This window comes from Syngnathus scovelli, chromosome 14 (genome assembly GCF_024217435.2).
Source record: "Syngnathus scovelli strain Florida chromosome 14, RoL_Ssco_1.2, whole genome shotgun sequence".
In the NCBI taxonomy this organism is placed as follows: Eukaryota; Metazoa; Chordata; class Actinopteri; order Syngnathiformes; family Syngnathidae; genus Syngnathus; species Syngnathus scovelli.
Genome location: NC_090860.1, coordinates 11,090,921 through 11,105,638, shown reverse-complemented (window position 1 = coordinate 11,105,638; position 14,718 = coordinate 11,090,921). Strand labels below are relative to the sequence as shown.

The window sequence follows — 14,718 nt, the reverse complement described above, 5'->3', positions numbered from 1 at the left end:
CATGAAAGCAACGACGTACTCGTCTTCATTGTTTGCATGTGCAACAGCGCCACCCAGTGGTCGTTTTGTGCTAGACAAAAAGCAAATCCAGTGCAGTCCGGGCCAACCTGACCAATGTGAGTCGGATTGGGTAACTCCTAGACTCCCATGACATTCCCGGTCATGGTCATCTCGACTGAAGCTGCTCTCTGTCAATGAGGTTGGTCTCTTCGGGAGGGTGAAGGGTTACCCTGCAGAACTAAAAATAAAATCTGTCAAATGAGGGCCCTCTCCCATCCAAGATCTAAACAGTGGATCAGGCAAACGAGGTTGCACCACAGTCACGAAATGACCTTCAATCTCAATCCTCCGACTTGTCTAGCCCTTGAATCTGATTGGAGGGTTGCTAAGATTGCAGCTACGTGGAGGTGCATCTTCACGTTAATCAAAGTCACACGCGGGCCTCTCTAAAGACCACCCCTTGTAATTACCCGGCGACCATCATGCTTGACTTGAGGGATTTCCGAGAGGGACACTTCTCGCTAATGATTCATGCCATTAATCACATTTGATCCTGAAGGAAGACAATAACAATAGCCCGATATTCTTTGTCTCACAGTTTGCCTCATTTACATACATACTAGTGCACATTCGTGCGTGTGTGTGCATGTGTGTGTGTAAATGTCACAGCCGAGGGTAAAAATATGCATAATTTCCACACTTGCACACAAGTGTTAATTAAAAAAAAAAGAAGCTGCTTCAAAAGAGACTCCTCGTTTCTCATATTAATTAGCTTCCATTGAGGTCTGCGCTGTCAGAGGTTTACATATTATGATTTTTAACATCTAATTTTTTTTAATGGTTAGAGACACCACTAGGGGAAAAAAAAGTGTCCTTAGCCACATCTGTTGTAGTACCAAGGTTGACCTCTGAGAGGTAGCCTGCTGCCACAAGATTGCAGGAAAATACAAAGAAGAAGAAAGAGGACACTTAATTGCTTAGAGTCCGATAATGATTAAAGAATATTGATGAGGATGCGTTGTGATGCTAATATACAAACAGAGGACAATGAAGCAAGCCCAAAAAAAAAAAGTCAGTCGCCTTTGTTTTGCATTTCTGGCGATGCTTGAGTTAGAAGTCTGAGCAGGATTCATGAATATCAATTAGGAGATCACACAAGAGAGAAGGAAGAGTGTCAGTAGCGATGGCAATGAAGACGACGCTGCCAGCAGAGTCAAAAGCAGACAGATTGTTTCTTTCCGCACCGCCGCCGTGTTCGGGCTTTAATGCTCATGGGAGTTCCGAGATTAAGGATGTTTTCATAGTCCTCACAAATTGCGTCCGCCCGGCAAGTTTCAAAAATACAAGGATTTCATTTGCCCAGTAAAAAAAAAAAATCAGCCTTCTTATTATCACTTGCATCCAAGTTCTGGCAGGAACACAAAATTGTTATTTTTCCTTTGTAAAATCAACTGAGCTGTAGCAAGCTTTTTTTTTTTTTTTTTTTTTTTTCCTTACATCAACATGTAACACATCCTTGTTTTTGTGGATGATAAAAGAAAGCGGCCGGAAGGCATTGATGTTTTGTTCTCAGCAGTTTGACGAAGAGGGTGGACAGTAGGTTCTCGTTTTATTGATGCGTGTTTGCTCAAGTCAAATTGGAGGTTCGGGCCTCTGTTGCTATAGCGACAGCATATTGAAGGGTGAGCACAGAGGGACCAATTATATTTACAGGCCATGGAGAAATAGCCAATTTATTTGAAGGGAAATTCACATTGTGTAATTGCGGCGATTATGAAGACATCTATGGAATGAAGATAGTCAAATGCAGCAGATAATCTTTTTGCTTAAGCAGCAGATGACGAGAGATTTTCAAATATATTCTTGCTCATGTGATCATATGCAGTTCAGGAGTAGTTTAAAACATATTTAGACATGATAAGAAAAAAGTCAATCAAAAATAAATGATTGCCATATTACCAAGTTCTTTTTACTGTTTTGTAATTCTTACGATTTCATTAATAATTTTCCTCATCTTTTTTATAAAATAATAAAAAATACACGCAATGACAGCTCTTTAAAACATCAATCGGTAATTATGAAAATTTGACGTAAAGAATCGCGAGAATCAATCGCCACCACTCAAAGAAAGAAAACAAAAAGGATATCCCGGCTCGCGGCAAGAAATTTCACGGGTGTTTAATTAACTCAAATGATCTGCGCGGTTCATTGAAAGGCATTTTTATTTACACCACTCGTATCGTTTTTATTCACCCACAACAAATGATATCCTATGAAGTGAACCTATAATCTGCTGCTGGTAAACAAGTGCAAGGCGGAGAGAGAAGGAAAGGCTTGTGTAATTTGCTTTTATGAAAATAATATGTCACATTTTGACAGCTAGACGGGAAGAAACATCAGCCTAATTTAACATTTCCTTGTAGGTGCTTCCGTAAATGATGGATGATTGAATAGCATCGGCGCTACACACCACCAGTAACTTAAAATTTACTGATGACAGTAAAAAAAATTAAATAGACCCAAATGACAATCAATCTCCTTTCATGACGGACAACAAAAAAGAGAATAATTCCTGATGAGAAATTTAAAATAAGATCAAAGATGAGTAATAAAATCCTTTTTGTTTTCCTTCTTGTTTTCAGATGAGTCCTTTGTCGTTTCCGTCCTTGATGACAGATCAATCAAGTCTTCTGCTGTCACTTAGCCAAAAAGGAAGAACATGGCGTCACTCCAAGACACTAAGTGTGAAAGTCATGGTGAGGTAGGTGGGTGGAGGTCTGGACAAACAATCTAAAGTGAGTCTACTGCACTTTATCTTCAATGCGTGTGAATCACCAGGGAGTCGGAGTGTTGTTTTGCTCTAGCCAAAAGCCACTCACCAGAAGAAAACAGATCACCTTGCCGCAACAATTTTATTGACGCTGCTCCATGGATTAAAAAAAACAAAGCTCCAACGGATTTTGCTTCACTGTAACGACCCCTTGCCATTAGCTAAAAGCATTAGCTCCTGATAAATGCCAACATTATAAGCAAGGGAGTTATTTTTTAATAGCGTGTTTCATACACACGATGTGCTTCATATTATTACAAAAAAACATTTAAAGGCAAATTTAAGTCGGTCCATCCATTCATTTATTTTTAAATCACAATGCGGAACTTATATTTAGATAATCACATAGCTTTGCAATTATCATTACTTGCCGCCCGGCGAGAGAATATGAGAGGAAAGATCTTGATCTTTCACTGGCGTCTCACTCCGTCTCTCTCCGGAGTTGTCTGACAGTTCTGTCATGTGGAATTATGAGACGGACGATCTCATTAGAAGCCAGGGGAGATCCTCGCCACTCGCACGCTGCGGTTGTTTGCCTCTCATGTCAAGTCAGCCCTTAATGAATGGATGTCTTTATTAACCTTTGCGCTGTTCGCTTACAAAAAGCCTCCGTGCGCTTTCCGCCTGTGCGGTCGGTCCTATTATGTATTTCCACTATATCAGCTCCTTGCTGACAGCGACACAGAGGTGAACTATCTATAATAACCCGAGCGGCGATAGCACGCTAACTCAATTGAGAGAGATTCGGGAAGGGAAATATGGAGCTTAAAAGCGAGTGACTTGGCGTCATACTGAGCGAGAGGTGTGACGAGAATATTTGTGATGAAGAATGGCGACACCTATAAACAAACATTTCAGTCATTTTAAAAAAAAGAGGAAAAAATATATAAAAATAAATATAAATAAAATATTAAATGTACAGGAAAATAAATGAGGAAAAATTCTGCATTCAACTGCTCCCTCATGTTTTGGCTTTCATCATATTCGGCAGATGTTTTTCTTTATTCACAACAACCACTTTGCATCCTCTTCCTCGTCCTTTGGTCGCTCCCCCTCCTTCCTCTCGCGCCACTTTGCATCCCTTTTCATCCTCGCCCAATTCATTAAGTCCATTTTTTTCCGCCCCGTGACAGCCCCTGTGTGCGCTTAAAACACATTTTTCAGTCAAATTAAATGAGCAATCAACGGAGAGGGCGACAGACAAAAGCAGACGGGGAGCAGCAAGGTCAGACCGTGAATATTATATTACGGAACCTGTTTCCTCCGCTTTGCTCTCTGTTTTCGGCAAATTACGCATTGATCACAGCCCGAATAAAATCTGCTCGCAAAGCAGAAAGCAGAACCTGATTGTTCAGGTTTCTGTTTTATTCATTTCATACGAGTGCCTGGTTGCCCATAGTGACATTTCCTCAACATGAAGCCCAAAGCTTCATTCTCAATTCTTCCATCCCCTTTTGTGCGGTTCACACCGTTGCATCATGGGAAATGGGATCCGACGGCGGGAAAATGGGCTCATCAAGTTGGTTACAGTCGAGGGAGCACCGACACTTTCATTATCTGCTGCCAGCGTGTCAGGAGAGAAAGGGATGAAAATTGTTGCAGAGGTCACGGTGGTGACCTTGACGCTGGTCAATGTTGTGTAAATCATTTAAATTGGACTGTTGAAACGGATACATTTGCTCGATGTTATTTTTATTTGATCCAATTAAATTGTCAGTCTTTCCACTGTAGACTGCCAAAATTTCACATTTTATAGAAACAAAAAAAAAAAAAGCACATCTAAAAGACAAACCCTGAAAAGAGAGACTCACTGCAAGAAAAATAAGAACCAGTATCTTTCCAAAGGACTCTTTTATCCATAGCTGCCAGACATGAGAGGTTCTCCTTTTTTTTGGGGCACATGTGACATGAATAATTCATAAGCAACCCTTTCAGCGCGTATCTGTCCACAGACGGATGGCGTCGCCTCGGCACGGGCTCGGGATGCAATTCAATTATACGTGCAAAGGGAGATTTCACTCCTCCGTCGCTGATCATGTCAGATAATCAATAATGAAAGGTGGCCGCTCAATTATGGATGACAATCGAATGCACTCAAAAGAAACTGTTGACGTTTTGTCCTTTTCCAGAGGTCCTTTGACGACTTGGAGATTTTCCCACTAATGGGCGAATTTTTACCGCTCGCCATAAAACACGAAATTCCAATAATTACGCTCCCCAAGGTCACAGCTTGACCAAACATCTCGTGTATGATGATGATAATCCCACTCTGGAGAAATTCAGGGGTCTCGCTTCTCGCCGCTTTTTTTTAATTGAAGTTTTCATAGTCATTTGCAGACATGGAAACAAAACAACAAAATGTCTTATTAATGGACGCTCAGCCTTGTTAAAAGCCGTCTCATTTAGGCAGTAAAAGGCTCCAGCCGCATTGATGAGCGCCATTTTAGTTGACAAATTACGGCCAATTTGTGTGAGGAGGCAGCACAAGACTGATTGCAAGCATCTTCCCACACAATTGCGGCCAATATTACACACATTTTCCTCACTCCCTCTATTTACTTATTGATTTGCTTCAAGTCAGGGCTAAAAACAAAAACCATAATCGTGCTGAGACTTAAAGCTCGCAGGAAAGCTGTTAAAAGCGCTTGGTAATCACCTCAGCAATGCCGATTGTCTGCTGAGGTGCGACATTAAAATGCCCCTTTGCAAATTCACCAAACCAAAGAAAAGTGCAAATTTGCTGCTTTTCCCTCGTGTAGCCTCTCTCTCTCTCTCTCTCTCTCTCTCTCTCTCTCTCTCTCTCTCTCTCTCTCTCTCTCTCTCTCTCTCTCTCTATCTCTCTATCTCTCTCTCTCTCTATCTATCTATATATATATATATACATAAATTTATTTATTTAGGGCACACGTGGACATTAATCGTGCAGCGTTTCTATTGTCTTGCTGATATTGGCATGTTGTCCCTGTAGGCTCATTTATGTTCAACTCAAGAGATGATGCTTTGCAAAGATAAAATACAATTCCACTCCCGAGGTGTCACGTACTGCAGATAAGCAAGAAAGGAACTCAAATAAATCTGCTGGCAACGTACGGGGGGGGGGGGAATGTTGACATAATGCAAACTTTATTTTGCAGTGTTAACAATTGTTTACGCCACTGCCTTGGCAGTGACTTCAACCACACAAGCCGCTCACCAGCAATCTGTTTCAGGTTCTTCGGTGTGTCTGCAACAAAGCTTTACCGGAGGCTGTTTCCTTTGGGCGATGTTGCCATGCCAACCACACGCTCATACAACCAAGTGAAATGTGAATTCCAAAAGATGTCAGATACATTCTACACTCCGCTCGCTTTATTCCCCCTAACCGTGTCATCACAAAAAGCTTTTCAGGTGTAAGTTACAAAAATGAACTTCAGCAGCGCAAAACGAAAAAGAAATCTAACATTTGAGTATACAAAAAAATCTTTTTTTGTGCCATATAAGCACAAAACTATAGAAAGAAAACGGGCCCCGGAACACTACCTTGGGGAATCTCATCAATCATGTCATTACTTTTAAACCTGGCAACATAGTTAGAGTTTAACTTGAACCCAGCGAGCCATAAAATGACAACCAGCCCTTAACTAACAATCATGTGGTGACTTTATACTTTTATGAGCGCGTTATTCTCACTGCTGGATACCGTAAAAGTCACATTTTATACCGCCTATACTGACTCTGCTATATTTTCTCTGTGTTCCCTTGGTAACACTAAAGTGAATGTTGCATGGACTGGAATCATTTTTTTACTTTGACTGTTTCCTCTCAATTTCCCCTTTTTTTTTCTATCACAGTGTTCCCCGCGTGCCCATCAGTCTCATCCATCTGCTTCCAGCATCTTCATCCTGACGAGCACAAAGCCGTCGTTGCCATGGAGAGGACGGACAGCACGACCTCGGCTAATTAAATTTAGGTAACATTTCACAACGCAGCGGCTCGCATCAGCGCAGATGGCAAATGGCGTTCGGAGTCATTCGGGTTCCTCTGTGGGAAGCCTGTTGGGTACTTTGGACCTCGTAACATCTGGCCCTGTGGATTTAATGTGACCATCAATGTTGTGATGTGTACTGATGATTTTTGGCAGTTCTTTGCAAAAAGGCTTAATTGGTTCTGCTGGAAACATCCATCTTGGACTCAAAATTGGAAATTATAAAGCACAGTGATGCATTGTTGTAAAAAAAAAAAAAAAAAATTGTCTTTGGCATTTCAAAGGATGGAAGAAAAGTCTTTTTGATGAATTGCAACATTTCTCTGCTTCACCGATGATGTAAGAGCAGTGCAAGACACGTTCACAAAATGCTGCAGGACAAAAAAAAGCCTTTTTTTGTTCTTTTTTTCTTAAATAATTCTCTTTTTTTGTCATGTGTAGCAACTCACACAAGGTTTTTGATGGTTGCAAACTTGCCATAGCACAGCTGACTTGAAAGCAAGGGCAAAAGAAATTGTGGGACATTGTGCTGTCGCGGCAAAGCTACCAAGGAATGGCCTCGAGAAAAAGTGATTGAAAATTGCGCTGAAGTGGACCACTGACTGGCTGGTTCAGATAATTCACTCGAACTACTACCCAACTGAATTTTAAAATTTGTTTTTACAGTGTAACTTTGATTGCTGAGTACGCAATTTGTTGTCATCTCTGACAGCCAATTTTTTTTTTCCCTGATGCTCCAAATACTGCCAATAACAAAAGTGACACCGTTCTGCACGCTCATGAATGATGGAGCAGTTTGTCAGGCGGCCATGTGGCCTCAGCGCCGACCGATGGTATCGGGCCTCGTTTTCAGCTGCTCAAGTGTCCTAATGGGACTCGCGCTGCAAATGACGGCGCACTTTTATCGCTCACCTTTTCACCTAGCTAGCAATTAAACGAGCCACCTAATCCCACCAGAGGCAGCCCGCCACCAAATTTATGTATTTACACTCACGGACGACCGCTTCAGTAGAGACACCAATCTAATGAGACTGGATTCAAGACTTCCAAACTTTAATTAATGCTCAATGTTAGAAAGAACACCTCTCTGACATTGAGAATTAAGTGCGGTAATCGAGAGTTATTAGCATGCTAATTGCTTTGCAATTTAAAAATGATGATTGCGATCGACATGTTCATCATTGGCCCAATTCCCTGCTGTTTTTGTGCAAGATGGTGTATCCTGTTTATTTAGCACGTTGGACTGAAATGTGGCTGGCCTGGCTGTATTTGTTGACAGGCTTGGGATTTGTTTAATCATATCTCTGCATGCTGATAGAGCTTCTCCCTTTTCCTGCCCCCGTGCTGAGAATTTCAATGAATTCTGTGAGTCTGACTCACTCCCAGTTTTTACTGTGCAGTTTTGAAATAACCGCTTGTAATTTGATTTATTTGATATCTTCTCTGTGCACATCTAATCTTTAGGAATGTTGGGAAGTGAGAATTGTTTCAACCTGTCAAAAGTAGAAATATCTACTCCCCAGCTCATGCACTTTCCAGCGACTGGGAGATTTAACAAATAGATATTGTTTCTACACTGGGAACACGATTACTTTTGGAATATTTGACAAATAGTAGCTAGATAACAGAGGTGATTTGATTTTCGATGGCTTTTAGACGAGAATGTTCTCGAGCGCACTAAGCACTCTTTTGATTTAAAAAGATGCGAGAGCCTAGATAGCAGAGGCGTACGTCTAGCTTCTTGAGAACGAAATGGGAGCAGGCTCTAACTAAATAAGAACAGTATGTGCGGTGTTCCTCTGGGTATAGTTCTAGGGTCCTTGTTTTTTTTTTTTTTTTAATGCATTTAATATTCACCAATATTCAATATTTGACCTCTATATTTAAATCTGATTTTGTCATTCTTTGAAATGTTATTCCCTGTTCATTTTTTATTTTATTTTTTTTATTTACATCTGACTAAGCAACATCCTGAATGTTTTAGTCTTAAACTTTTGTTCCAACCAGACCATCTGCTCATCCTGACTTACACGACCCGAACATAAAATTGATAGATTAAATGAGATGAACGCCAGATTAGAGCCGGCTGGTAAAAAAAAAAAAAAAAAAAATCGAAGGACGACTCTCCTTCACGCTAATAAAGCGCATATAGGAGCCTGAGAAAAGGGAGCCTGTAATCTGCCAGGCACCCCCTGTGGGCAACAAGATTGTAATGTAATGCTCAGGCCCACCGTCCCAGGAGGATGGACAATAAGCGCACAAAACAAATTGAACTGAGAGAACACATCAAATCTCAGGTTATCCATCTCTTCTGCTGCTGGTAGCCTTTGCGGACTGGAGAAGGGCAAAAACACATTGAGCCCGGGGATTTTCCTCTTTTTCCCTTCACAAGCAATTTGATAGGGATAAAAGAAAATATTGATTTGGTGTTATTTGCATTCATATGAGAGTCCCTTGCTTTCACTGTCTCAGTCTAGACAATGAGGCACACATACCTGGTGGAAGCTCAGTGCCGCATGATTCACTCCAGAAAAGAAAATTCGGGTTGAGTCTTAATCCAACAGGCGAGCATGACTGAATGAGCTTCGTCATCATAATTAACATTATTTTCTCAAAGGAAAATAGCGCCGTCCTTGGCAGCCTTAAGGGTGAGACAGTGGACAGCAATGAGCAGACTAAAAATAGACGGACATTATTATGGATAGCAGATGGGCGCTATGTGCGCAAGCTATTTTGTTTCACGATACAATGAGGAACGAGTGATAGCTTGTTGCTTTTTGGTGACGGATTTGTTTTGTATCTTTCTATCGATATGAAAAATAACTATTCTCAATCCCAAACTATCTATTCGAATTAAATCCTCGTGTGCTTGCTTCATCTTATTTTATTGGCATATGGGGCAGATATAACTGTGCCCTATGAAGTCTGCCTAGCAACAAGTGACCATCAAATGGAATATATTTTAATGTTCAGCTAGGCTGCCAGAATTGAGGTTAGACATACATTTGAAATTATGTTTCCTTGTTGGCGTCATTTATAAATTTGTATTGAAGTCGTGTACTTTTCCTGATTCTGTTTTTATTTATTTTCAGCTCAAACCACTACCTTGGAGGTCAGAGGCATCACAGTGGTGGCCCTTGATTGCATGAGTTCTTCTGCCATTAGGAAGAGGTGGTCGTAATCATGCTGCCTTTACGCACATTCTCCCTTTTATGAGGTAGGAGGAGCTTGTGGCACGGGGATGCTGCTCGATGCAGCAGTCCCGTCAAAACCTCCGGGTCCCACCCCCCCCCATCTCCTGCCCCCACCTCTTCCTCCCCCACCCTACCTCTCCATCTAGAGCAGCCCTCTTATCACTTCCATCTGCGCGCCCTGGCTCTTGGCTCTCCCAGCCCCGACGCCTCTGATAAATATGAGTTGCATCATCCGAGGACTGCATTCCGCTGCTACATAAGGTAAGATGATTTGTGTATTAACCATCCGAAAGCTTTTTTTGGGTTGAAATGAAGCTTTAAGAAAGAAGTGCCTTCTTCTCCCTTTGTCTAAAACGCACGCATGTGCTTTGTGCATGCAGACGCATTCGGGTGCGCCGCTCCGATCCAAAAATGCTGGGCAAAAAAAAAAAAAAAGCGTGTCTTCAACTTGTAGGCTGTCATCATTTGTCAACTTTTAACAAGAGTGCTTGCGTTTTGCAATTTGCGCTTGTTTGCAGGAATTTACTCCAGCAAGACAATCACAATGCATCTCACGGCCGTGCTCTTGTTTGTAGCCGTGACGGGCGTCGCTGGAGGTAATGCCGTGAGACATGCATCACGTTGTCAACTCTGGCAGCTTTTTTTTTTTTTTTAATTCAACAACAACATGAATAAAACAATACCTCTCTTTTTCCCTCTCCTGAGCTTGGGGATGCAGCTGCAACGCCGAGAATGGATTTTGTGAGAAAACTGGAAAGTGCAGGTACTGATGCTTGTGATAAGAAAAACTCATATCCTGTGTTTTCAATACATCACTAGAGCGCTCGGGTATTGTTTATAATCCATCAACTGCCTTTTGTTTATCCACATAATGGATTTTCTGGCCGTCATCAAAGCCTCATCTCAGCACGCTGACATTATGAGGACAAGAGTGGTCGGTATATTAATAGTTCAGGATTGTTCCTTTTTTTTTTTTCTTTTTCACAGGTGCAAACCAGGCTGGCAGGGAGACCACTGCGAGCGCTGCATCCGTTTTCCGGGCTGCCTGCACGGCTCTTGCGAGAAAGCGTGGCAGTGTGTGTGTCAACAGGGCTGGGTGGGCAGCTTATGTGACCAAGGTGAGCCCCCCCCCCCATTAAGTAACACACACACACACACAGCAGCAGACATGCCCACAGCTTCGGGTGAGTCACACTCAGCCCCGGGGGACGGACGTGAAATATAGTGTCATGTATTTTTAGATGGAGGGGGGGGGGGGAGGTTGCCTAAAGAAGGTTGCTAAAGGTGACCCTCTTCACTTGTTAAACAAGGTACTCGAGCACGTTTCCCATTATACAGTGTATAATTTAGGCGTTAGAACCACGAATGCTGCAGTGGCAGAGTGGAAATAAAGGACACGGGGAGAAACGTTGCCAAGCACGTGGGAAGAAAGCGAGAGGGAAGGAATAGAAGAGAGAGGGGGGAAGAGAAAGAGTTGTCACGGCTAAAAAGAGATTTTTGTGTGTGTCACCGCAGATACTCGCCTGTGCTCGTCACGGCCTTGCTCTGGGAATGCCACCTGCATCGAGACCGGAGAGGGGGGATACTTGTGCGTCTGTCCTCAAGGTTTCACCGGACCAACCTGTCAGCTGAGGAGGAATATCTGTCACAGTGATGGGTAGGACAATCGATTTCACTTTTTTAAAATCGAAATTTGAAGCTATTGTCCCTTGAAAGCATGATAAAGACACACAAAATGACCTCAGCGACTAAGCATCATAAAAGCGGCGCTTTAAAGAGGACATATAATGGGAAGCTGACTTTTTCATTGCTTGTTTACAAATTGCTGCGTCTCTTCAGGCCCGGCGTGCCCATCGAGTGTGAAATTACACAACCAATTAATTTTTGTGAGCGGCTCACGTCAGAAAATTGTTTTGGTGACGCCACACTGTTAAGAGGGGGGAGCAGTCGTGCATGACAATGAGCAACCCCCCCGCCCCCTAGCTGCTTTGACAGTTTAGAAAAATCAATGTTTCAGTTTGAAGCGATATAATTAGTGATCCTTGGGATATTTTCAGGAAAGGGTTAGGGTAAAAAAAAAAAAATGGTGTTACAATGGCATATCACGTATCCTTCAATATTTTAAAGTCGTAAAAGAGCCATTTTTTTTGTATTCAGGGAGGTTCATCAGTCGATATGAAATGACAAAAAGATGCAAGGTATTCATTCCTGTCAACATTTCAACAAAAACAAGACTAGATGTGAAATGACTTCTTTTTTCCCCAATCGAAGTTCAGTGTTGTCGACAAGTCAAGGCACATCAAGTGAGCCGACAGATGTGACAAAATGAACAGTCTCTCGTCTTGACACAAGCAAGTGCGAAGACGATGGGATGACAAATGACACAGGTAGAGTGGTGACATGGACCTCTGGCCTCTGCACCCTTGGGGTTATTTTTAGCTGGACTCAATCAATCAATAGATTCGTACCATCCATCCTTCCAATGAGTGACCCAATCCACTGTCAGTGATGACCTTCATGACCCTGTGAGCATCATCTCCTCTGTTCTATCTTTCAGCTCTCCTTGCCAGAATGGGGGTACTTGTACCGAAACAGGTGACGCCTTGGAAGCCCACTCCTCCTGTTTGTGCCCCCCTGGATTTTCCGGAAACTTCTGTGAGATCACTCCTGACGTCTGTCGCTCTAACCCGTGTCTAAACGGCGGCAACTGCACCAACCACGAGGCGACCTTCACGTGCTCCTGCCCACCAGGCTTCGTGGGGTTGACTTGCAACGACACCAGCTTCTCTCCATGCGCCACAGCGCCCTGCGCCAGCGGAGCCACGTGCGTTAGCCAACCTGACGGAAACTTCCGCTGCCTTTGCCCCAAATGGTTTTCAGGCCCGCTGTGTTCCACACAGCACCGGCCGAAAGCCAAACCCAAACAGCCCGCCGCCAAGCCCATGGACCACAGGGTGTTTTCGCTGACTCCGCAGCACTACTCGCTCCCCGCCCACGCCTTCCACAAGCTCCTCCAACCCCCAGAAAGGGATCTTCTCAAGATCACGCTTAAAGAGACGGTGCACCACTCCCCCGGCATGCTGTCCAGCCACGGTCAGCTTGTTTGTTTCGGCATGCTGGCCCTGCTCACCTGCCTGGTCATCCTGGCCACCTCGGCCATCGTCCTGTTCGGCCGCTGCGAGGCGTGGCTGGCCAACGCCAAGTACAGCAAGCTCGTGAGGCAGCAGAGGGAGCACCTGCTGAAGGAGGCGACCGGAGCGAGCCACGAGGAGACGGAACACTCGGTGAACATCATCCTCCCGGAGAAGATCAGACTGAACAGCTTCGGGAGAAACTATACCTCCATCTGACCTTAGAAAAGTGTTGCAGTGAATGTCAAGCAGAAGCGGACTTTGAATGTACAGTCGAGCACAAACATGACACTGGATTGCGGGGGTTCTCAAACTGTTTGGGTCCAGGGACCCTTTACAGGGGAGACATTTTTCCAAGGACCTCCCTCAAAAACGTCAATAAATATAACCGCAGTATGCCTCAGGAATCGTTCAGATTTTGAATGTTTCAGTCTACTGGACAGAAATGAAAGGAAGTAACTTCAATTGAATTAATTATAATATTTATCCATCATCAGCTGACATTATTTTTGTGGACCCCCAAGTTACAATTCATGGAGCCCTAGTGATCTGAGGACCCCAGTTTGAGAACCACTGACGTGTGACATTATGAAAAATGTATTATACCAAATAGCAACGTGTTCTGTGCCATTTCACTATGATATTAGTTCAGTATATGCAAATGTTTCCATACCATATGGACCAGTGTGCATTGTCCATGTTGATGAATGCAAAAACTTGTTGCCAAAAGATAATAATAATGTTCCACTTGTGCAGTCAACGCTCCATGTTTAATGGTGACCAAAAGCCCAACATCCTGGTTTAAATATAGCAAACTTATGATGGAACATTGTGATTTCCTGAGAATGTTGTTGAAGTGCTCATATAAAAATGTAAACACTTGAAGAGATTTTTAAAGATGAAGTGCATATTGTATAATTATCATTTTATAACCTTGTTCATTATTAGTATTATTGATTGTTATTGATTGTTTTGGGCCGCATTTGAAGTTTCTGTGCAATTTTACTTATGAATGAAGGTTGGCTCAATCTGCAAAATGTCCTCCAGGCTGCCACCTTTCAAAAATCATATATGTAACTGTATCTATGACTTGTAAATGTGCTGATGCTGTGTGTCATTTTGTGAAAGTCACACTTGTGCAGCATAGAAGCAGTATGGAAAAATATTCTGATTTATTAGCTGGTGACATCACGGTTGTATACAATGACATACTTATATGTTTTCCTGTTTTTCAGAACCGTTCCCCTCATTATTTGCTGAAGTCACACTGAATTCAGCTGCATCAAATAAAGTACAATATAAAGTGCTTCAATAATCAACATATAAGAATAAATCAAAAGAAACTGGGGTGACATGCCAGGAAAAAAAATTGGCAAAAATGTAACAGATTCAATTGGAACAACAAATATAACCATGTATGTGTAGTAAGTTTTTGAATGAATGACCATGTATAGTAAGGCGATTCAAATCTTGACCGCAGGCTTATAGGCTTTTACTCCACTTATCACTTTGGTGCCTTACCTTGTTACTTTGTCAATCAGCTTTTCAAGCTTGTCTCAAACAAGATTATACTGACGAATCACATTCAGCAATGAGATA

General features: G+C 42.6%; 1 protein-coding gene across 9 annotated transcripts in view; it reads left to right on the top strand.

Annotated features, from left to right (window-relative positions):
* LOC125980460 (WD repeat-containing protein 25) overlaps positions 1-14,425 on the top strand; it is a 48,023-nt gene extending 33,598 nt beyond the window's left edge. For 3 of the 9 annotated variants that reach the window (XR_011088085.1, XR_011088087.1, XR_011088082.1), the window contains 6 exons: positions 2,643-2,761; positions 6,040-6,219; positions 6,661-6,779; positions 9,887-10,011; positions 10,135-10,249; positions 10,507-10,547. Coding sequence is in view for 1 of the 9 variants with exons in the window: in XM_049739566.1 (XP_049595523.1) it covers positions 10,533-10,584; positions 10,694-10,751; positions 10,976-11,106; positions 11,504-11,645; positions 12,546-13,338 (1,176 nt within the window). In the remaining 8 variants the exon portion in view is untranslated. Of the gene's footprint in view, positions 1-2,642; positions 2,762-6,039; positions 6,220-6,660; positions 6,780-9,886; positions 10,250-10,506; positions 10,585-10,693; positions 10,752-10,975; positions 11,107-11,503; positions 11,646-12,545 lie in introns of those variants that run through there. The other 6 variants (XM_049739566.1, XR_011088088.1, XR_011088086.1 and 3 more) reach the window with 6 other exon arrangements.
* Positions 14,426-14,718: the final 293 nt, after the last annotated feature.